We start from the raw sequence: 23725 nt of genomic DNA, 5'->3' as shown, positions 1-23725 counted from the left end.
ATAGTTCCAGCAAACAAAGGCATTTTTCAAGACACAAATTACTTGTGGCTATTGACAGTTTAATACACAGGAAAGAAAAATAAAGCAACAAAATCCCTAGAAATACACTATAGTTCAGCTGACTGACTTCAGCATTGTCTGCATGTCCAAATTCCCATGAACTCATTAGGGTTTACTGCTTTGACAAAAACTGAGCTGCAGTCTAAATTGTATTCCTTTGTGGCAGATCTACTTGTGCTTTCCCATACTTGCTACAGTTCTTCTAGACCAGTTTTACATTACAGAGGTATACCAAAGCATAATACAGACATTGCCTAATGCTACTTTTACAGTGCAGCATGCTGTCCAATAGAGTGAACGAGAGTAACATGCTGCTAGCAGAAGCAACGTCAGAATAAAGAATAAAAAAAAGTTTCATAAATAGAAGTCAGAATTGCAAACCATCTATTAAAACAAATCCACAGGTGGCAAAATGTGATCGCCCCTAAAGGAAAGCAAAGTGAGCACCAAAACCTGGCTCCACCTTCATTAGCTACTGAGTGCAACTGAGATGAATCGTACTGTTTGCCTGGGCTGAGAACTAGCTCTTCAAGAAGGTGTCCATAACTGTATACCTGCATTTTCGTGTCTCTGCTATTTCATTCCTAGACTTCTTGGGCTAGGACTTACATTCTTCTAGAAGGTCTAGTGCTTTTTTTTTTTTTTTTAAAAAAAAGGAGTGTGTGCTTCTGACCACATTTCTGTAGACTACAGTAGATGTGAATACAGAACTTCAGAGATGGTGGTGGTGTGTCAGTCTATTTTTACCTTATCTTATCAAGTCTTTTTTTTAATCAAAGCTTTTCCATTCTGTTGAGAACATAATTTCAGTGCTATGCTCACCTTGCCAAGTGATCTATTTATGATAAATAACAGCTGTATTTTCCATGACTCAATGATGCAAACTCACTTAAAGTAAGATTAAAGCAAGATCAATGACAACTTTCTGCTGGACTGACAATGTTCGATGTGCTCTAAACTAAAATTATTTTTGAATAAGGAGAGTGGCCTGTAGATTAATTAAATCTTAAGATGTCTATTATTCTTCACATTAGACAAAGACTTCAATGTTTTCCAGGTGCTTAGTATTACCTGCCCTTGGGACATGGCTCTTGCAGTCCCTGGCCAGGTGCACAATTCTACCTCTGAATATTTCCCATTTTCAGAAGCACGCTACTGTTATTTTAACAGCAGCACTTTATATTACAGAGGCGCACAAACCCCAAACCCTTCCTACATTACCACTTCTGACAAAAGCACTATGCAGCCAGATGTCTGAACACATTCACTTTCATTCATAAAAGTTTTGAAGAAACTTTTGAGTTCTGCTACATCTCCTTTGAAGAGGACATCTTACTAAGAACCACTTCCATGAGGTTTAGGTCTTCTTTAGCCCAAATCTTGTTATAAAAGCAAAAGTATATTGTTTACTGTTTTCCAAGGTTGCATTTACAACAGAATTGTGATTCGGGGACCCAAGTGGCAGACTAGGGTCTACCTCATACTTGTTTAACCGTGCATTTCATACAACACTGAGCATTCATGTAGACACAAGAAGGAACAGGTGGTATCCATGGGTGCCTGTGCTACTCAGCTACAAGTCACCCCAGGGGAAAGGTCAACACAAGCAATTGCTAACACTTTGCTCATATTCTAGGCATGTAACGTGAGTCTTGTTTAGGTGTGTTCTGGTGACAGGAGTTACAAAGAGGCTAAAAATTCATCTGATAAATATGCCTGTGATGGCAGAAAGCTGTAGAAGTCTCTTAAGCTCTCCCTCTATTTTGCATCCTTAATACCAAGAGCACAGCTGAAAAGGTATCTTATTTACCTACAATATTTGTAGCTAATCACCCTCATATGTTACACCCTAGGACGATGTAATGCAAAATTTATATTAGTCACACTGAAACCTCTCCACGCTTTCCCAAATTATGGATGTGTCTTTTAGATATCTGCTAACAGCTCAGCTCTCTAGAGAAGTGTAAAACAGTTCTCTAGAGAAATGTAAAAACAGTAGGAGTACTGCAGCACCTAAGATGTGTTATACAGACAGTAGCCTCCTACTCCTTGTAAATGGTGCATAGTACAGGCGCCAGTGAATTGTAATGCTAATTCCTAGAAGGTGAAACAGTTTTTAAGTTTCCCTGTGAGCACTTTACAAAGTGACATAGTTATAACAGCGGCAGAAATAGACAGATAAATTTTGATTGATAAACTAGGAAGCAAAATACCTACTTTGTAATCAGCTTCTCAAAGAAGTCTCACAGGACGTGCTCTAATTCTCAGTGCAGTCGATAGGAAACCATCTACTGGTTTTACAGGGAATTGCCTCTAGCCCTTTGAGACTCTGAACCAGTTTCTTACTCCCATAACTGCATTGCCCAAGCAGTGTCAGTTCTTGATCTGGTTAATACAGAAAGAAAACCTCCATACTGAGACTACATAATATGCCACAAATTGACCAAAGGGGAAATTATCAACAGGTTACTTTCTGAGGTAAGAAATGCACGACTCTCAAACCTATTCCTTCATCTACATGCCATATGGGTGAGCACAGTCTTACACAAAACATTTCTGGAACGGCTGCTTCCTGGGAACCGAAAGCAGTGCTTGGACTTTGCCATAGCAAAGACAACTTCTGTCTACACACCACATAAGGTTAAAAAAAGTTAATATGGAAGTTACTATTTTATTACATTTTAGCACTATTCAGTTAATGCAGAATATTAAATCAAATTATACCAGTTGAATGATATTTAATGGAATGCTCATGGCCTCAGGCATGTTCATGTGAACTTTAAATTCTGCTAATTTGTTACAAACCAGTGAAGTATAAAATATGTTGTATAAAGAATGTATTAATTTGAAAATGGGAAAGACCATCTTTTTAATGTTTTCAAATATATTTAAAGAAAACGTCAATTTTCTCCCTAAGAAAACATACATCCTGCATGGATTTCAGTTCTGCACAAAAGTCTTGTTATATATAGAAATGCAGTGGTATTAAGAAATGTGGAACAGTCATGATTTTGGAGGTAGATGACATCACTGCTGATTGATATTAGGGGACATCTGAAAGTGATGCCCTGGATACGATGGGACAATATTTTGCGAGGTTTTAGACCCAAGTTATGCTACTGAAATCAGTGTTGTTCTAGAGATACACATGGAGTGCATCACACACACAATGGTCAGAGCTTTGTATTAGACTCACTACCACGGACCATCAAGTACAGCTTCGATTGTGTAAACGTCAAAGTGTGTCTTAATTATCCAAGTAACTGTGAATTCATAATGACTTCAAATTTAAAGCTCCCTTGCAATGAACACAAGACACATATAGCCCTCAGCTTAATAAAAAAAATCAGATCAAAGAGCATAACAGGTAACAGGAATAATAATGGGGATACCATGGCAATACTGTACTCAAAGTGGTCTCCTACTCGTAGGAGGACTAATCAGTAAGCACCTTCTCACCTGTCCTAGTACTGAGTTCTGTATTTATGACTTTATTAAAAGCACAGGAGATGGGCTTGCATGTTGCTAAAAGAGGGATTCCCTGAATGTGGTAGCTTCGGAGATCATACTTGGTCAGCTAATTGGGCTTCTTATTTGATTCCTTTTCTGTTTAATAAAAACCCTGTACTCCCTGGAAATGCCCAACCTTTTTCAATATAAATTCCCAAAAGAATGTAATGATAGCTTGGCATAATAAATACACTACAGAATGGTTTGTGAAGCAATAACCCTGAAATTAAACAAACCTAACACATATATTTGCAAATAGCCACTAGCAGAAGCTACCTCAACAACACAAAGCGAGCCCACCATGCTGTGCTCGTGCTCAGAGTGCAAATCACCAGTAAAGCACAATTGTCTAGAAACCTCTTACCTGTCCTGTGGATAAACAATCACTTAGAGAGCTACAAACACAGTCACTTGTGTCAGGGAGTGGGTGATTATTAAGCAGAACTGCACACACTGTGCACTCGCTGGAATCAGGCTTTGCTGTACTGCAGATGGAAGTCGCTATACCTTACACGGACTATCTGGGGCTGCTCCTCCTTCTTCAGCCAGAAACACTGACAAATCAGCAGGGCAAAAAGATGTACTGGGCCACTACAAGATGCATTTTTTCTTTTTTCTTCTTTCCTTCTTTCTTGTCCTTGCCTCTTAGATTCATTCAGGCCTCCCTTAACTTGCCTTGGTAGTACTTTTCCTGAAGTGGTGGAACAAAAATCCCATAGTGAGAATGAATAGCAGTGTCCTGCTTTCCTTCTTGTCTGGGTCTTCTCTCAGTCCTCAGAATAACCAGGAACAAGTGTGCAGAAGGACAGAGAAGAGCTTTTCCAGATTCAGGTAGCAGCAGGTCTTACAACTCCATTTACTTCCACAGTACATTTTGCAGACCATTCCCTAAATATTTTTTTTCTTGCTTTCCTACCTTACCACTGCCTCTAAACAACACTCTTAATTTGTTTTAAGAACCTGTACTTTGCAGACAGCTCATTTAAATATAGTATTATTACAGCACTGTGGGTGAAGGAAGAGTAGTCAGAAGCCCTAGAGACTCACTGTTTGTACGTATGAGAATGATGCAATTTCTGGATCTAAATAGCAATTCGACATGGAATTACAGGATTCAAACAACAGTTTACATACTAAGAGAGCAGAGGCCAAATTCAGATATGGTGCAGTCATGATGTTCAAATGAAGTCTACTATTGTTATCAAAACCTCTAGATGTAGCAAAAAGCTAAGAGAGTTGTCGATATGCTCTATTTTTGTATGGAAATTATATTGGTAGGAAGGAGTTAGGGATATTAGCATAAATTATTTTTTTAGAAGCTCATTACCTCTTGCTGTTTATTATTTGCAATCATTATTTATGACATCACATTTCCCTGCTAAAGAGATGACCATGAATTTAGAAAGGCCAGCAAGAATCCTAATGTTGGCTTTAAGCTCCATTTCACTGTGATATGTGGAATAAAACCCTATTTCAGAATTATATGCAGGATAAACCACACATAAGCTATTTTCAGTGCATTGGAGTTATCAGCTAGTACTGAACAATCACTGAAGACCACATTGCATTGAACAGACTCCCATGAAGTTTCATCATGTGAGGGATGGGGAGGAATAGTCCTACACCTACATCCTTCCAGGGCTCCACTACTCCTTCAAAAACCATCTGTAGTAGGCTAATGCACCTGACTACCACCACAAAAGCCACCGGCACCAGAAAGCAACATGCACACAGACGTATCTCTGTTCATGTTTATATACACACAGTTCTGAAGTCTGAAAAGCTTCAGCAGCAGATGTTTACTTTGCTGAATCAGTTTGCAGCCCTTTTTCATAAGCCACATGTTTACTTCCACTCTCACACTCCCATAAGCAATAGTAACTAGACAGCAGGTTGGGGAAAATGGAAATTCAAATGCAGTGGATCCGGTAGTCTGACACAGATACCCAGTCTGGACTCCCCAACTCTATGCCTGGGATATCCAAAATAGGCTTTCAGGAAGACAACAAGGTTCTGCCATGTACCGTTCAAGCCCTAGTTCCCCACAGGTCACCTTTCTCACACCACACAGCATTTTCTGCTAATGAGAGTTGCCACACTGCATCAGACCCAGGGAATAGTAAGAAGACATCAAGGTAGTGACCTTGATACAGAGAGTTCCTTTGTAGAAACACAAATAAAGAGCTAAAATTTCTGAGTTCTCTCAAGTTTGTACTCCACCTATATTGCATCAATCTAATTTGTGACAGAGCTGTGGATAACTTGCAGCAATCATCTCTGAAAGTGCAAACTGCAACTTCTCCACCACATATGGAAACGGAGTACAAAGACCTTTTGAACATCAAAAGCTGCAGCTCACAGTTTTGTTTCAAGGTCTTCCAGTCTGGTCAGGTTTAAATAGAAAGAACCCTCAAGCTGGTTGTCTCAGAAATAAATCAATGCAGATAATTAACCTATTATTATCATGAGAATTGATAAGCATAAAGAAACAAACAGTGGAGCTATCATACACACCACATTTATATTTGCTGTCCACATGTTGCACCTATTCCTCCGCTCTTTTTCCTCCAACAACCATCAGAATAATTATTCTCAGAGAGCATTAGCTACAGCTCAAGCTGCAGGCATAATTTACACTTCCTTGGAGACCCAATTATAGGTTATAGGAAACAGTTCTGAAGACAACCTCCCACTCTACAGCTTCATGTTTATATAACTAAACCCCCCATTGTTTCACTTGGCTTTTGGATCTGGTAACTGAACAACAAAGTGAGAAGGGCTGACTAACTTTAAATCCATTCTAATATTACTAAATACATACATTATGAACTGTTTCCCTCTTTAGAATTACCTTTCTACTTCCTGTTTTAGAAATAAAACATGTATTTGGTGTTGTGGATCTAATTAAAGCAAATGAGTATTCTCCTTCAAAATTAATAGGCGTGATGCACTGCATCACTTGCCTTATATGATTGCATCAAAACAAGGTTATTTGGGTCCTGGAGATATAACAGCTGTAGCACCAAGGCAGCCAAACTGAACTCCACTGCGAGACAAAATACGGTTTAAAGAACTCCGTAGATGTGCTTTTTTTTTTTTTTAAAAATATACAGGCTTAGTACAAGATAAAGCATTCTGTGTTGACACCTGAAGTCTCCTTAAGCCAGTACACCATACTTCTTATGCCAAAACTTCATACTGAAAATGAGTTTAGAGCCAAAGGAGTCCTAGAGCTCAATCTTTTTCTGAAATAAACCCCCTTGAAGATATGTCTGACCACATTAAATGCAAGTGTGACCAATGCTTGGCTGAGTTTTGGATATGCCTCACTAACAAGCATTCACAATTAGAGATCCATGGTTATATATAGCACCTACCTTACCAGCTAAAGAAAAACATATATTTTCAGCTGGAAGTAATAAAATGCAGCAAGTGGAAATCTGTCAACAGTTCAGTTGGAGTCACATTTGTTCTCTTTAATAGTCTCTCTTCATTTTATCCAATCGGTTTGCATTTCTCTAAAATATAACCTTGTTACAGTTCTTGGCATTTAAGTGGGAATCTCAGACCCTCTCTTGCATGTGGGAAGCTATCACAGCACAAGTGTGGACAGTTTTTGACTTATGCACAGAATGTGGATAGAAATTATGCAGTCATTTTCTATGATTTTTGTTATCCAACCTAGAAAAGCATAAAAGGGCAAAGCACGTTTTTAAAATAGAGTTTCAGAAAAAATAGCTCAACATACAAGTTCAATATAAAAGCATGATATAATTAAATCTACCACTTCCCAAAGCAATTCACAAAGCTGGGCAACTACTAATCACCTGTTACAAACATAAAAGTGTAACTTACAGGTTAGACAAATTACCCAATTCAGTCACAAAAGGTAAATAATACCAGGGCTTGATACCAGTTTGCAGAAGTCTGCAAGGTGTTCCAGCACATCTTTCCTGATCTGCCTTGTTCTCAGGAGTCCAAATTGTGACTAAACAGTGATTACCTGTGCTTTCGGTTTTTTTAAGAAAAAAACCTCAACAAAACTAACTGAGACAATCTTGCAAAAACATGAACTTCTCACAACAATGCACCTCCACTGCTCCCTATTTAGCTACTTTTGAAATTAATATGTTGGTGATATTTAAAGCACTAAACCAATTTAAATCGTTGAACATCTTATGAAGAGAAAGATTTGCACATAAAGGGTAATTATTTTGGCACCTACCTCCAATTCAGAAAGGAGGGATAAGCACAGGAACCCAGTTTTTAATGTATTCAGAACTCAGTGAGAAAGAGCCAGACTTGAGAAGCCAAGACAGCGTGCAAGAACCAATTTTGTATCTTCTCACATTGTACTGCAAGTAGCAATTCACACAGGTAGGAGCCTGGAAAAGTCCCCATCTGAGAAATTTCCCTTTCAGGAGATGAGGGAATTTTCTCTCTTTTTTTCTTCCCCAGTCCCTCTTCTTTAAAATTATTTCTTCCCATACACTAAAAGACTGAAAGCACACAACATGCAGAGCTGAAGAGGAGAAGAATGTGGATTCTCTGTTACATGAAGAGAGGGAATAAAGAAAGGAAAGTGACACTGGCCTTCAAAAAAAAAGAAAGACTGAGAATCTTAAAGTCCCCTTCATATAAGAAGCATGCACAGCAGCCAATCTCACAGAGATAAATTTCTTTTTCACTCAAATTAATTCCAAACTGTCAGTTCTCACAGCTTTGAACAAATTCTGATGTGTATTCAGCTTTTCCATGGCTATCTCAGAGCTTGCATGCATGAGTCATCTTAAACACATACAGGTATAAAAGTTTCCAACATCACCCCCCACCAAATACCAGGACCACTTACCTTCATCTTCTCAGCAATCTTAATACAACAGCAATAAACTACACAAGAGCTTTATGTTAGTATAGTACTATTTATAGTTAAGCATACCAAAAAGCACAAATTCAAGTATGCTTTTGTAGCAAATATCAGATGGACTTTATTTGGAAATATATTTACTTTTTCCATTCTTATATTTTGCTTAAAGAATTCATAGTGAGTAAGGAATACATTTTTGTTACAGGCAGTACTTCATGTTTACTCAGCTAAAATCATCTAGCACTTATATTTACAGTTTATCACTGGCACTTATATATGATCATACTTAAAAATAAAACTGAAAATTGAGTTGGTATTGTACTGCCCGTAACTCAGCAATCAGTGCAAATAAGACAAGCAACGTTTAGCATCATGCTATCAGAAGATTTCACAAATTGATCCTGGCTGACCTACAGCAGTTGCAGTTTCTGTCATTGACTTAAATAAGAGACACAGATGTTTTGGTTTTGCTGCTCTCCTTGCTCATATATTAACTGAGTCGCTGCACCTGGTGTCTCACTTCATTTACTGGGTCATCACCGTGCGTTATTTCTTTAGACTTGTTCTTTCCCATAGAAGTTCCCTATTTACAAGAGAACAAGGAACAAACAGAGAAACTTCAAGAATACAGAAATAAACTAGTATTTGTTCCAGTTTGCTACAGACAAATAATTCCTGATCCAAGCAGGAGCTTGCACTTCATCCAAGATCACCAAGTGGTATAAATGCACTTTTCCACTTGGCAAACACACATAGGAAGGAGAGAGAAATGGCTGAGCTGTCAAATGAGAACACATAAAAAGTAATGGAGTGGTTGTTTTCAGCAGCGTTTCATTAGGAAGTAGGTCCCTCAGACTTTAAGCCCGCTATCATTGGGCATTAAAAATTTTAAGGAGACATTTACTTGAAATGACTGCTTTGCTCTCTTTGTCTTCTTCTCTTACCTTTATTTCTTTTTCTGTCTGTACCCTACGCATGAATAGCCTTTCTCCTTTGCCATTAGGCTAGTCCCTTTTTCCTTTATCTTTTGTGTTTCGTTAGCCTTTCAACAGTGATCTCCTAACACTGTTTCCATTTGTTCTCAAACCTGAACTTGTCTAGTTTATGTTACCTCATCAATTCAGATTACCATCACCTCAGGGAAGGTATCTTCTCTTCCTACATGTTTCTGAAATCTGCTATGGAAGAGATAATAAATGACGCCTCTTATTCATCTAAAGTTCAAAGCCTGTGAAAATACAAGTAATCTACATGCCTTTGCTCTTCTTATAAATTAGTAATGAGTCTGGAATGCTTCCCCATGGCAATTAAGACTTATTCAGTTAAAATTACTCTATTCTATGATCTAAGTCCTGTCTTATTCCAAAAAAGTTACTTATTTTCTATTAACGTCACTACCAAACACTGTACAAATAACTTCAGGATTTCAAAAGCCACCATCACAAAACGCTTCTCGTCCTCACTAGTTTACTCAGCTTGTTAAGGTGAGTCACAGTATATCCTACAGAGGGCTCAGGTAGAGAGAAATCACATTTACAATGAGATAAAAGATGGTGTTTCAGTGTACCGCGATACACATATTCTAATAAAAATTATTATGACCTCTGTTGAGAACAAAGAACCGGATGTTTTTGTGTTGGTGTTGGGGGGGGGGGAGGGCAGGGGGGGGCACGGAAGGGGGAGGGAAGGAAGAGTAGGGCTAGGACCACAACTGTTACCATAGAAAGGTCCAGCATGTCTGAAAGATTAGGTAAAGATGTAGCCTAGATGTAGCATCAATTCATTTATTAAGCTAAGTAAATCAAATATTCATAATGTCACACTTGGTAACTGAAATGTAGCCCATTCTGGAAGATATTAAATGTATAAATGTATACATTAAATGTATAAATATATAAATAAAAAATGTAGAAAATAATAAAATATTAAATGACTGACATTTCTCTTCAAAACATTGCTGTTGGAAGAAAAAAAATAATGAGGGAGGCTTGTTCCCAACACACCCTCTGCTCATACAAATCTTCAGTCTCCTAGTTTATCCTTTTAAAGTAGTGCTGTAAAGGAACAGGCCATAAAAAGTACTTCTCAATACATCTATTTTTATAATACTCTAAGACAAAGAACACAAGCCAGAGATTCTTAAATATTACCTTCATATAGCAGTTCATACTCAGTGGGAATACAGCTATATCCTTGAATCAAATCTGGAAGACAGTCCTTACAGAAGGAATGAAGGCAAGGTAGCATCCTGGGGTCTCTCCTCCGCAGGTCCCATTTGCACACAGAACAATTCCTCAACAGATCCAGGGTCTCCATTTCTGCTGGCTGAAGTTGGACATCGAAAACTTGAAGAGTCACAAAATGGCTCATGACAACCCCTTCACTTAACAAAACACCTGATCACTCAAGCGCAAACTAGAAGGCAACAGCGGGATGCATGTTCTCAAAAACATTCTAGTCTTTGTGAAGAAAGAGGAAGTTCCTTGCAGCTGAAAATCACATACCTGCTTCACAAAAAAAGAGTATCTTTGCAGATTGTTGTGCAGGAAAGTGTGGTTTAAGGTTTACAAACCATGATCCCACTATCTCTCTATAGTACTTGCAACTTCTGTAAAAACTGAAGTAATCTGTGCTATTGATCTACTTGCAAAGCTGTTACCAGGATGAATTGTCACACGCTGTACATTTCCTGCTAGAAGCACTGAAAGTGAGCAATAAAAATTATTATATGCTCTTACTGCTTTTACAATTTCACCTCAATATTTTAGTTTTCAGCTAAAGCAAATAAGCATAACTGTTCATATGTCCATTGTTCCAGCAATGCATGTTAGAAAGCTGCCTTGATAAATGTACAGCATCTTCTCCCAATCTCCTTTATAGAAATTTAATTAAATGCACTTTGCAGTAATCAAATTTCAATCATCAGGATGACCACAAATTGAATTAGAGACCAAACCTGAGCTTCCCACAAGCAGGACAGTGTTCCTCTTACCAGCCTAAGCTCCCCAAAGTAAATTGAGAGTTTTGCAGTTCATGTTCCATCCTCGATTCTGAGAGATGTTGATCAGATACAGTGTACAAAGGGAAACTTGAAAGTTGCATTTAGAGGAGAAAAAGAAAATAGAGTCTCATCTCCCCTGGAGAGATTCCAGCTGACTGAAGCTCCCAGGGCCGGAGCCCCATGTAGCTGCCATTGCCTTGGCATGGTGACCTTGCTACCAGCAGAACCTAACTTGCAGCTACAATCTTCAGATTTCCCCAGCACAGAAAGGCAGCAGCTCTCATCTTAGGGCTATGTATTCTCTTGAGCAATTCTGTCTCAGGGCAGATTCCAGTGGAAATGGTTACTAAGCTTTATGGATACTAAGGTTTATTTTCTACAATACAAAAAATTATGAATGTCTCAGAAATTCACAGCCAGGAATTTTTTAAGTGTTGCATCCTGAAGTCATTGCTATTTAAAGTAGTTTAGAAAAAATGGACCATATGTTAAAGTCTGCATCATATTTCACACCCAAGACCCCATTCTAGGAACAAATGAAACTAGGTAGGTATCCACAAACTTTACCGGTACACACGAACTTTACTGAATTCACTTAGACAAATTCAAATCTACCACTAAAATTTATGACTGCAGTTTCAAAACAAGAGGTCCCTTTAGAAATGAGCTATGGTAATTGTACCTGTGGTTTGACTAATAAGCATTTTATCAGTGCTTATTATATGAGCTCACTTTTTACAGTGCATCTTCATCAACCATCTGTCAGAGGCAAATGTCACTAGAGCAGCACAGCTTCTCAGCTCGCTCCATCTCTATTGTTTCTTGCTACTACTGTTGCTAAGAAGACAAAGCAGCACCTACAAAAACATGCAATTTTGGCAGTAGGAAGTTGAGGTCTTAGACTATCACAAAGTTTAGACAGAGAAACCACAGAGAATCAGAGCAAACAAAGCCTAATACTGGGAAATGCTGTATCACCATAAAGGCCAAACCTGCGGCTGAGTGAGCAGAAGCAGGTTACCATACATTGATTTATGCTTTTTGCATAACATATGAAACTATGTACAAGTTTTTTGTTAGGAGGGAGAAGGATGAAGGCAATATAAAAGTGTTCAGAGACAGGTATGCAAGCCAGCAGTCAGGCAGCTGCATTACCAGCGACTTGGCTATGCTGATGGGAAACACCAAGTCCAGCAGCAGTGATTACAAAGAAAACTTAATTGTATTTGGCGACGTGAGGGGAACAAGGCAGGATGCAGGACACAAATGAAGATGGGGAGAGCTGGGAAGGCAGCTGGCAGGCTGTCACACCTGGAACAGGAAGAAAAGCGCTGGCCTTCTGGTGTGTAGGCCCAGACCAGAAGATCAGTCGTGGCCTGGGGAAGGCAACGGTCACCCCAACACAAACCAAAGGGGAACATCCAGGGAGCACAGGACTGGAACTTCCAGTAACACATTAATGCATTTCATACAAGAGGTTTGTAATGACAGACTCTCATAACTTTTATCATTTATGTATTTTAGAGATAAATGCTCCGTGCAAGTCTTTCAATTTCCTTTTTCTCAAATTTAATCTGATTTTTCTTTTCTTCCATTAAATGTGGATGTTGCTATACAAGGCTCATAACAGCATTTTAAAACATTTTAACATCAACTTTACAAGTTCTGTCTGTAACTGCTTCATTAGCAGTACTGTAAGTTGCCAAGAATTTGGAAAACATCGAATAAAAATATCCCCATCTACCAAAGTATAATGTTTATCAGTTTAAAAAAACCCAAACAACTAAAAAAAACCCAAAATACCCAAACAAAGGAAGAGCTTTTACATTTAAGAAGTTAGTCAGACTTTATTTAGCCTCCTCATTTCTCCTGGTTTTATCTGGACACCGTGGACAGCCATAGCGCGGGTTGCCTGCCAGCCCTCACAGGACCTTCCTGCTAAGGCGGTGAGTGCAGCTTGTGCCCGCGCAGCCCTCCCGCCCTGGGGAAGGCTCCCCGCCACCATTCCGCCCCACGCAGGGCCGCGAAGGCCGCGAAGGGCCGGGGCCGCCGGGGCCGCCGGGGCGCCGCCGCCTGTGAGGGGAGGGCGCGCGCCCAACCGCCGCCGCGCGGCAACGGGCGCCCCCGCGCGCCCCACGGCCATGAGCGACAGCTGGGGGGTGGGGCTAAGCCCCGGTCGGGGGCGGGGCCGATGATGTCAGCGGAAGCGGCCGCCCCCGAGGAGCCGCCGGGAGCGGGACGCCGTTGCCATGGCGAGGGGCGGGCGGCCCGGCCGCTGCCCGGAGCGCTCGGCGGCTCCCGGCGGGTCCTCCCCCGCCTGCCGGCCGGCCCCGCTTGCGAGAGGCCCGGCGGGTGCCTCACTGGGCTGCGCCGGCGGAGTCCGACGGCTGGACGCGTGGCAGCAGCGGCCCCGGCCCTGCCGCTAGGAGTCAGCTGGGAAAATGGCTGTGTAGGAGCGGGAGGCTGTGAACGGCTCAACCTCAAAACCAAAGCTGGATTTATTCCTCCAGACTGTTATTTCGGAAGCCAGCCCAAGGACAGGCAGCCGCCAAGGAAGGAGAAGTCCTGTCCCAGACTCGGTGTAGTATGTTACAGATTCAGCTATGCAAAAATCCCAAACCCACACAAAATACCCAGGCTGGCCTTCAGCGAAGCAGAGGTTGGAGCTGGTGGAGTCTGCATGCTTCCCACAGAGAACTTTTTGTACTCAAGACTACATAACATGGAAGAATTACTTAAGACATAAATATGTTAAGAATTAAATACCAAAGAATTGAGAGTGGTGTCTGTTGTGCATGTTAGTGAGCCAGTGTCACCTCCCTCTTGTATTGCATGCACAGGGTACTTCAGCCGAAGTCAAGCCTTCACTGTCTCTATGATCTGGTCAGCGACCTGGTTACTGACATGAGGGAGTAACAACGTTCCTTATTTTGCAGTCCCACGCAACTTACCTTTAAATCGAAACAGTTTTGCTTTGGCATGGACAAACAGCATCACATACTAGGAAATGGTGGTTCCAGTGGTCATGAAATAAAGTTCACTTTATAAACTGTTCATTTAAGATATGGACCTTCACAACTAGCAGTACCACTGGCTAAGATGTACTATTTTATCAAAGCAGTGCATGTCAGCTTTACCCTAAGAGGCCTTGAAATTACTGCCAAACACTAGGTTAGTTCATTATCTAGGATCATATCACATGTACTAGAAGGTAATTTGCAGCTATGAGCAGTATTCTAGCAGTGAGCATAAAAAATATGTGACAGTGTCTATATGCTTTTAGTCTGACACTTAGAACAACAGATAGCTCATTAGCTTTAGGTAATCGTTTGATTTTTACCATTAGATAAAGTTGCTTTGGCATGCAGGGTCAAGCCTTGCATTGGCAACTGAAGTCCTATTTTTAATTTTACAACTAAGCAAGCATTATTTTATGTAATCATTTTAAGCCAAATACATCAGAAATTCATACAGGGCAGCTCTAGAGCTGTGGCATTGCTTTCTATTAGCTGTGAGGAACGTTGAAGCTAGCTGGCACCCTTTCTGTCCCGCACATGGTAATGTTAGGAATTGTATCGTAAAAGTTAATGGACAGTTACTGTATTAGCTCAGTCATTAAGCAAGTTTCAGTACATTACTACTGTTAACCCTTAAAAGCACACCAACTCCGAACTGCCAACCTGTCAGTCCAGTAACACTGGCGAGAAGCTTTAAAAGCTTCTAGCCTAGTGTGCCACAACTACCAAAAGGATGGCATGCTGCTGCTACAACTGCTACCAATTAGTGAAATTCAGAATTAGTACGTGCAGAAGCAATTTCATTCTGTGCTGGAAGAAGTCAGCCTGATCTCTAAGAAATCCGATGTGTTCACAAGCTGTGCTCTGACTAAGATTGCAAAAATGTAGTGTTATACTATCAATGAAGAGGCAACTAGAGATGACTATGAGCCTCACATTCTGATGCAAACACCCCAGCTGGTACTCAGTACTACACCGGTAGTTTCCAAAAAGCACAAGGATTAAGATGGTCTATGTTTTGTACGCTGGCTGTGATCAGAAGCCAGACAGCTGCCATCCATCTAACAGCAGCTGAAGCACTGGAGGGACAAATGCAAGTGCTAAGTTAGAAAGGCCTTTCATTAACAATGCCATGAAAAAACAAAGTAACCACACTGTTGAACTAAATTTAAAGTACATTTTGTTTCTATGCAAAACAGTGATAATCACCGATCGCTTTCTGGGAGGCACAGCTGCTGTTGTGCAGACACACCACACAGAACTGTTCTGCACAAACCCAGTATTACTTGTGAGAAAGCTGCGTACTAGGCAGACCCTGTGTCTGCAGAAACCTGCTTAACTGCTGCTCATGGCCAAAGTCTGGCAGTAACAAGGTGGAAACCTTGAATTCTTTCTCCCCATCTATTTCAGCTCTTCCCTACTGTCCCACACTATTCCCAGGGATTTCCCCCTTCATTCCCTCCTATACCCCACCCTAGTGGAAATGGGACTAGAATTGTTTTGCTATGGCAGAAAGAAGCCTACCGATCACAACACTTACTGAGAGCAATTTCCCACACTAAATCTCTTTCATACAGCAATCTCTGGCACACTACTACTCACTTTGCATTGTTCCATGGCATTTTTGCCCACACTCCTGCTGTTTCATTCCCAAAGGCCAAGGCAATACCCCACCAATTTCACCTAGATGTCATTTTAGTGTACAAAAATCCCTGTCAACAGAACAGGAAGTCACCTTTTCAGAGTCAGCTGAAGAGGGGATCACCAACTGAAAGAGATGCACAAATACAGGAAGAATCCATCTATTTTGCTAGCCAGTAAAGAAAAAACAAGGAGGTATTTGTACATGTCAAATGCTGGACTAAGAAGCAGACAAACCACTAATCAAAAATGCCAGAAATAACTAAGCAGACAAGACTTAAGTGTGAGCAGAAGACTTAAGTCTCTGCACAAGTCAGGAAAAAAAAGAAATCATAAACTTCTGTAAATCAGCACATTTTACATACTGTCTTTATTCAAAAAATTTGAATAAAACAAAGGCCTTTATGCCACAAGCACACAGGCACCACCAACTTCTTTGATCTTCTCCTCTGCTCTTCTACTGAAGAACTTTGCCTTCACAATGACAGGCTGCTTGGGCAGCTTCCCCTTGCCCAGGACTTTGTAGTAGCCCTAGAAAGATGAAAAAACTCATTAAGTGTTTGTAATCAGCTTGCAGCCTTCTCCTACATCAAGACCTGTCTTTTAGCATACAGTTAAAACCAAACCCACAACTTCATTCAGTGTCTGTCTCCAAAATAAAATTGGTATGAATGGAAGAAAAATACCCTGCATGACCCAGTTGAGTTGCATTTGTTCAGAAAAGTGCAAACTGTAAACTGAACTTTTCCTGTTATTTACAAGCTGAATTTATTTTTTCCTCCCCGTATTCCATATACAGAAAACACTATGAAATCTGGTAAAGAAGTCACCACCCTTTCCCCTGTTTTCCGAAGGAGAGCAGTTGGCTGCACTCCCAAAGCTATCTACTACCCAGTGACTTCTGGTCGGTGCCCTGTACCTGCAAGGACATCCTGGTGCTTCTCAACAGCAGAGGATTCTCTGCATGTCTTAAACATACAGCTGAAGCTTTCGTAAGCTCTCATGGCAACAGCTGTTCTCTACTACTTGAATCCTCTCATTTCATTCCTGCCCTTTACGTTTTAACAAGGCAATCATGGCACAAGGTCTGCGTACACTACAGCTGCTGAAGCCACTGCAGGCACCTTGATCTGGGACACAACACACCCGCTTGGCAGACCAGCTCGTGTCACTGATTCGGTGGCTGGCTGAGATATGAGACATCACAGTCAGCGAATATGGATCAGGTTTTTATGTCCGAGAGCTATAGCACATCAGGACAATCAGACATGTGAAGATGTGACTCTAGTCTCGATATTACACAAGTGACTTTATATAAATGAGAGTAGTTCTGCCACATTTTTATACATACTTTCAGTAAGATTTTAAACACACAATCTTTCACCACCTTTAAAAATAAGCAAAGTCCCTGTCCACAATCACACACAAGTATGAGAAAAAGTTTTTAAAAGGAAAAAATGTAATAGTGCAAGTACCTGTGTCATTACTTATATGCCAAGATATTTGTCCCAAGAAGTTCACAAATATTCAAGCACTGTAACTTATTTACTGTTCACCATTTTCCTACTTGGATACTCAAAGCTAAGCTACACATGAAGTGACCAGGAACTGCAGGTTTGGACATGAGCAGACACTTACTGAGCGCACAACATCAATGACCGGGGCCAGTCCGGACTCCTTTTTTGCATAAATGAGCCTCGTCTGTTCACTGACAAGCGTCCACAGCTTGTCCAAATTGACAGTAGGACAGAACTTTTGGTTTCTCTTCAAGTGATAGTGTCTCATGCCTACTTTTCCAAAGTAACCAGGGTGACTGTGAAAGAAACACATTTTTCATTAGATTACATTTTGAATTTATCCTGAATAAGCAGGACTACAAATTAACACTGAATCAAACATATTACTTTATCAAAGCAATCAAAATGTCACATTATACTTTTATTTATATTAATACATTTAGTATTTAAGTGTAATAATCATTAGTATCCAAAACAAAGGAAAAATATTTTCTCTTGAAGTATTTTATTCTCCACTGAACTCACAACTATATCCTCCTCATTGGTGAGCCTGGTCCAGCCCTGTATTTCCAGGGCAACCCCAGCTCCGTGAATCCAGGGAGGGCTGCACATCTGAGGAGTTTCAGCACTCCTGTCACTAACCTGGTGACTGACTGAGTCAAGAATGGTCACAGCCAGTGAATATAGATTAGTGGTTACTGTCCGAGTACTCTAGCACACCAGGACAACAGGCAGTGTCCAGATGTGACTCTAGTCTCGGCAAGAAGTGCAGACAACATCCCTCACCTTTACAGTATGCAGCTAAATAGGATGCAGTTTAGATTTAACATAACATTTTGAATATACATAACATTTTGTGTGTGCATCATTAAGCAGGGTCCACGCTGCAACTGGCAAGTTTAGTCAAGTTTACCATACACTGCACTGAACTCTCAAAGACGTCTGGTTTAAGTGAAGAGGACTTTGATTTTAGGATAAACGGGGACATGAGTTGACTCTAACTATAATCCACACCTCACGTCTGAGGAAAAAGCACACAGGATTGCCAGGAATTTTGTTTATTCACATATAAAAGTTGTTTCTACTTCAGGAACATACATTTTGCTAGTATATATTTCAAATGTTAGCTTACTATTTATCAAAGTTAATCCTGTGATGGTGCATACCACCAGCATTACCACGCCCTCCAGGATGTTTCCTGTGCTTGCCTAAAAAGAAAAATTTAAGGTTGTTACACTAAGAATATTACATGTTAATATTTGAGCTTAGAGGTATGTTCAATGTCAGTTTAAGCCATTTACTCTGATCTATCTCCTCTTCTGAATTTGTCTCAATTCAGCAAGATGAGACAACAACAAAAAATATAACCACAGCATGCCTCTGGCTAGCTTGCAGGAGTACAAGAAGACACAAGTGCTAGCACAAGTGGTGTGAGAAGAAAAGGTAAGAATGGCCAAAGAGTTAGAAGGGATACAGCAGTGCCCCATAAGCTTAAACTGTCACACAAATAGTACTTATTGCCCCAGTACTACTCTGAGGTTAAGTTACCAGTCCAGCGAAGTCTAAAAGAATGTGCAGGGGCATCTGCCCCCGCAGAGCAATCACCTGCGCACGCTATAGCTTTCAGCACTGCTCGTTACTACCCACAATGTGCGGAGACTCCGCGCATTTTTCTGCGACCCGCGAAGACCCGCAGCACCGCCTCGGCACTCGGGCGGCACGGACGGGCACGCACTCACTGAGGGGCCCCAGCCCACCGGCGGCCGCCTCTGCACTCACCAACGCGGCCGTGGCCGTGGCTAACGTGGCCTCTCAGCTTCCGGGTCTTCCTTAGGCGAGAAGGCTGCGGGAAAGCGGAAAGAGCAGCCGTGAGCAGAACGGGCGGCAGGAGGCAGAGCTGCCGCCCGCCCTCCCGCGGGGCCGGCGCCGCTCCGAGGCCGCAGTCCCGCCGGCAGCCGCGCAGCCAGGCGCCGTGGCGGGCCGGCCCCGCGGGGGAAGGCCCAAGCGGCCTCAGCGCACCGCTCCCCCCCGCCGCGCCCTGAGCGGGCCGCGGGCTCGGAGAATCGCCTCCCCCCCCCCCCCCCCGCTGCTCCCCGGCCACGTCCCGCCCGAGAGCGAGGGGCGGCGGCGGCGGGGTCCCCAGCCCGGCCCGGCCCGGCAGCGGCGGCAGCACCCACCATCTTGTCGGCGTGCGCGAGGGAGAGAAAGAGCGCGGCCCTCGCGAGAGCGGGGAAAGGCGCGGCGGGGCGGGCGGGCTCTCGCGAGGCTTCGCGGAGGCGACGCGAGGTGTGGGGGTGTCTGAGTCTCGCGAGATCCGCCGGGGCTGTGGGGGGAAGCGCGGGGGGCAGAGGCGGGCGGGGTGGCCCGGGCGAGACCGGCGCCGGTGGCCGCTCAGGAGGAGCCGACCTGCGGTTCCGCGGCGCTTCAGGCTGTTTCTGAAGCGTGAGCGGGCTGGCGGCGCGGCACGGTCACCCGCGGCTGCGACAGGACGCCCCGGCTGCCACCGCCCCGGCTGCCACCGCCCCGGCTGCCACCGCCCCGGCTGCCACCGCCCCGGCTGCCACCGCCCCGGCTGCCACCGCCCCGGCTGCCACCGCACCGGCTGCCACCGCACCGGCTGCCACCGCACCGGCTGCCACCGCACCGGCTGCCACCGCACCGGCTGCCACCGCACCGGCTGCCACCGCACCGGCTGCCACCGCACCGGCTGCCACCGCTGGGCCCGCAGCCCCGGCCAGCTGCCCGCTCCGGGCGTTGCATTTAGCAGGCAGAGCGCTAAGGACTGCTCTATCTTAGTGACAGGCAGAGTTTGCTTTCTCTGCCCGCTGTGATCCGTAGCAAAAATAGGATTTTGAGCAGAACTTCGGAAAATTTGCAAGCTTGGTCACTTTATTAAACACCAACAACAATGGGAAAATAAATACTATGTACTTAAACACAACTGTCTGCCACACTAGAGTAACAATTCCTGGAGAGTGTTGAACTGCTTCTCAGACTTGTTTTCTATGTTTTATACCAGAAGACTTTAAAAATATATTCACTGATCGAAAACATGGCACTCAGTACTGGATTTCTTTTACTTTGGCATTTTCTTCTCAGTTAAATGGTGCACTAGTAATGTTCCATGCTTGGGAACACTACTAGTTTTAGCAATGACTATGCAAGGACAATACACTTCCTATTTTTCATTCTTTGGATCCTTTCAAAGGCTGCCCTCTGAGTAACGCTGGGATTGTTGTGTATAGCCATAGTTCGAGGATCCAGAAGGCACCTTGTCCAGTACTCTCCTCTGATTGACATTACAAAAACTGGAACATGTTGATAGGTAGTATGTTTAAAAGCTTTCTTTTAAAGTGCAGATGAAGGAAGACAGCTTTGGTGTTTGAGATGGGTTTTACTGCACCAGATTCTTCAGCATTCCATGGCTTTTTCTCACCTTTGTAGCAACTCCACAGCACTTTTCAGCTGACGTTTTATTCATAATTTTCTGCAGAAGAGTATGTATTTTCCCATATAGTTACTAGCAGCAGTTGTTTATAAAATGGCCACACTCCACCTGTACAAGTGAAGTTACTCCTTCCACTCGGAAGAACTACATCTCAAAGTCATTCTGGACCTTACAGCATATTATGGTGTGAAAGTAATGGAAATTGTTTGTGCTTACAGTTCCACTGAATCAAAAGCGTTTGATACAGACATTTCATGTACATTTAAGAAGCTTTTGTATATACACGAGTGTGAGGGAGGTAAGAAAAAAAGGAAACGACTTCACCTTTTTTGTGAATAATCCCTCGATTTTGTTCTATGAGGCTGATAGCAAACCAGAACCACTGTCAGGTTAGGAACTGCGCAAGCCTCAAAGCCGATCTAACTAAAGAAGTGATGCTGCAAATGAAGAAAAATACAGTTTGGTTTTGGGTTTTTGTTTGGTTTTTTTAAAGGTAAGAAGCTTTAGCTAATTTTCATTAGCTGTCAGACTTGCAAACATATTCAAGTATTTTGTATTTTCTTCTTCAGGCTAAGGGAAAACTTACAGAATCTCAACAGGAGTTATGTTACCACATCAAAGATGAATGTGGTACTTGGGCAACGTTCACAGCTGTGCAGAGGCCATGGCAAGCTAACCATTCCTGTCCTGCTGAAAAGCCTTCACTGAAATAGAAACACCACCCAAGCAGACTGAAGTTAATGCAAAAGCAAAGCAGACTCACATGAAACATAGGTGATCAGCTCATCAGAAATAAGGCTGTCCGCTACAAGCGGCTCGTATTCTGTTCTGATCATCTACCAAGGTAGCACAAAACCAACCTGAAAATACCACAGATCAGGAGCAGTATCTATGATATAATGACAAAAAGTAATTTGCTGCTAACCCATGCCAAGAAAAAAATGTTTTAAGAGATGCTTCTGCTAGAAAAAAATTAACAGAACAGGAATATGAAATGTCTTGTCTCAGCCCTAGTGAAAAACATTGAAGAAAAATGAAACTATGTCACGAAATAGCAAACCTACTAAAAGACAGGTTTATAACAACTATTTTATATTTTAATTACAAATTCATTTAAAAAAATCACAGGAAAGTTACTGGGTTTGTACCTACTCAACATCAGAAACTGCAGAGGTTTTCAATGAATATAAACAAACAGGTATATTTACAGAGTTTATTAGAAACCATACATACATACACTAGGAAAGGATGTACTGTACCTACTCGTTGCAGCTTGCAGGTCAAAGAACTGAGATCTCCTCAGGTCTAGCAGTCTTAATGCAGAATGGATTACAAGTAGTTTACTGACCAGAGTTCAAACCAAGTGGAAGTTTTGTATTGTGAACCAAGTACCTTATTATCAAGTTACTTTGTTATTTCTTTTAAAATTAATTAGAAGGAATAAAAAATGCCAACTCCGCCACATGAAAGCAGCCCCTGTGCGTACAACCTCTCCCACGTACCCGAGTCCATTCACCCCGCAGTATCCAGGCATCAGTGTAGCTCTCACAAACATCCGTGAAGTCAGTGGTTCTGCTGAGACAGTCAGCTGCACATAATCAGCTATTCAGTTTTGCACCAAGCATAACTCAATTCATACTAAGAAAAAAAAGCACCTGTTATTCTCAGGAATATACAAATATTTACCACAGTTTTCCTTGCTTATTACAAAATCAGTTACAAAAGCTTACAGCACATTATGTACAAATTCTACCCAAATACATAAAGGAGCCATCATCTGGCACACGGTCTAACAGCATCAGTTGTCACTTAAAGCTGTGGTCAGCTTGCTCCACTCTCCTCCCAAACTCTGAAACGCTGCAGGTGTCTCACGTGCAGCATCATAAAAAAAGTCTTTGGGTTGGTGTTTCCGCAGAAAGGCGTTAGTTCTTCTTGTGAAGGAACTTCATTTTGTTTCCTAAAGAAAGCACACCATCAGTCTCCTGTACATACCGAAAAGCCAAGGGCAATCAAAGGTGACTTAATAAATAGGCCTAATTTGTAATGAAATTGCTGTAGAGTAACTCTTCTACCTAATACCTGCAGGGACAACCAACTAACAGAATCCTGAGTGGTCAGCCGCCTGCCTTTTCTCCTCTGCCATTATGGTTTGGTTCCCCCGCCCCGGAGTGAAAATGGAAGCGTTAACAAGGATCATAATTAAGACTGGTTTTGTCAGCTTTAAGTATGCTTTCATTGTTTTCTTATTTCCTATCACAATGAAACTGCTTAACCGATTTCATCTCAGCTAAGGCTTTTTTAAAATTAAAAAAAAAAAGACATGAAAATTAATTTCAGAAATACTTCTACAGATTTTCCTCACCAAGGCCTCGCAGAAACTTGTTTACTCCACTTTGTTCCGTGTCTGGAAGCTCCTCCAAATACTGTTCAACCCTCTGCTCGAAGAGACCTGTGGGAGAGGGGAGAAAAGGGAGCTGGGGCGAGCTCTGTCAGGCTGAATCCGTTTCCCCGGCCCCTCTGCGCACCCCCAGCTTTTTACGTTTGCAGTCCTTCGCCGCTGTAACGCTGTACGATTTTCCTGCCGGTTTTCGCGCCAGAGCCGGTACGGCGAGCCCCCGGCCGGACGCGAGGCTGACGGATGGGGGGCCGCTCCGCCCGCCCTCA

At 42.3% G+C, this 23725-nt stretch overlaps 3 protein-coding genes and 2 non-coding genes across 5 annotated transcripts in view; all 5 read right to left on the bottom strand.

Moving 5' to 3' along the window:
* The window catches only part of TRIM66 (tripartite motif containing 66), a 50528-nt gene extending 39721 nt beyond the window's left edge, over nt 1–10807 (bottom strand). Inside the window, exon 1 of the mRNA XM_074918143.1 lies at nt 10588–10807. Within this exon, the coding sequence (XP_074774244.1) occupies nt 10588–10807 (220 nt within the window). The remainder of the gene's footprint in view (nt 1–10587) is intronic.
* A 5636-nt stretch (nt 10808–16443) lies between these two features.
* RPL27A (ribosomal protein L27a) lies at nt 16444–19880 on the bottom strand. Its single transcript, XM_074918070.1, has 5 exons — nt 19791–19880; nt 19393–19456; nt 18746–18821; nt 17735–17909; nt 16444–16627 (listed from the first exon to the last, which is right to left on the bottom strand). The coding sequence occupies exons 1-5, from the start codon at nt 19791–19793 to the stop codon at nt 16499–16501; spliced, it is 447 nt and encodes a 148-aa protein (XP_074774171.1). The 5' UTR covers nt 19794–19880; the 3' UTR covers nt 16444–16498.
* Nucleotides 17260–17391, bottom strand: LOC141966277 (small nucleolar RNA SNORA3/SNORA45 family). The gene has a single exon (XR_012634571.1). It is a non-coding gene; the product is annotated as a small nucleolar RNA SNORA3/SNORA45 family (small nucleolar RNA).
* On the bottom strand, nt 18243–18374 carry LOC141966276 (small nucleolar RNA SNORA3/SNORA45 family). The gene has a single exon (XR_012634570.1). It is a non-coding gene; the product is annotated as a small nucleolar RNA SNORA3/SNORA45 family (small nucleolar RNA).
* A 2279-nt stretch (nt 19881–22159) lies between the features above and the next one.
* Nucleotides 22160–23725, bottom strand: part of DENND2B (DENN domain containing 2B) — a 141005-nt gene continuing 139439 nt past the window's right edge. The window contains exons 19-20 of the mRNA XM_074918158.1: nt 23424–23510; nt 22160–23018 (exon numbers count right to left, since the gene is read on the bottom strand). Of these exons, the coding sequence (XP_074774259.1) occupies nt 22984–23018; nt 23424–23510 (122 nt within the window). The 3' untranslated portion in view covers nt 22160–22983. The remainder of the gene's footprint in view (nt 23019–23423; nt 23511–23725) is intronic.

The sequence above is a fragment of the Athene noctua genome, chromosome 14, assembly GCF_965140245.1.
Source record: "Athene noctua chromosome 14, bAthNoc1.hap1.1, whole genome shotgun sequence".
Classification (NCBI taxonomy): Eukaryota; Metazoa; Chordata; class Aves; order Strigiformes; family Strigidae; genus Athene; species Athene noctua.
This window is presented reverse-complemented; position numbering and strand designations above follow the sequence as displayed.

What these genes read in the sequence shown, in the direction of transcription:
- RPL27A (XM_074918070.1), bottom strand. An exon ending in AGGATTAACTTTGATAAATA is followed by an intron (nt 17,910 to 18,745) that starts GTAAGCTAACAT and finishes TTTCTTTCACAG; the next exon opens with TCACCCTGGTTACTTTGGAA. An exon ending in TCATTGATGTTGTGCGCTCA is followed by an intron (nt 16,628 to 17,734) that starts GTAAGTGTCTGC and finishes TCATCTTTCTAG; the next exon opens with GGCTACTACAAAGTCCTGGG.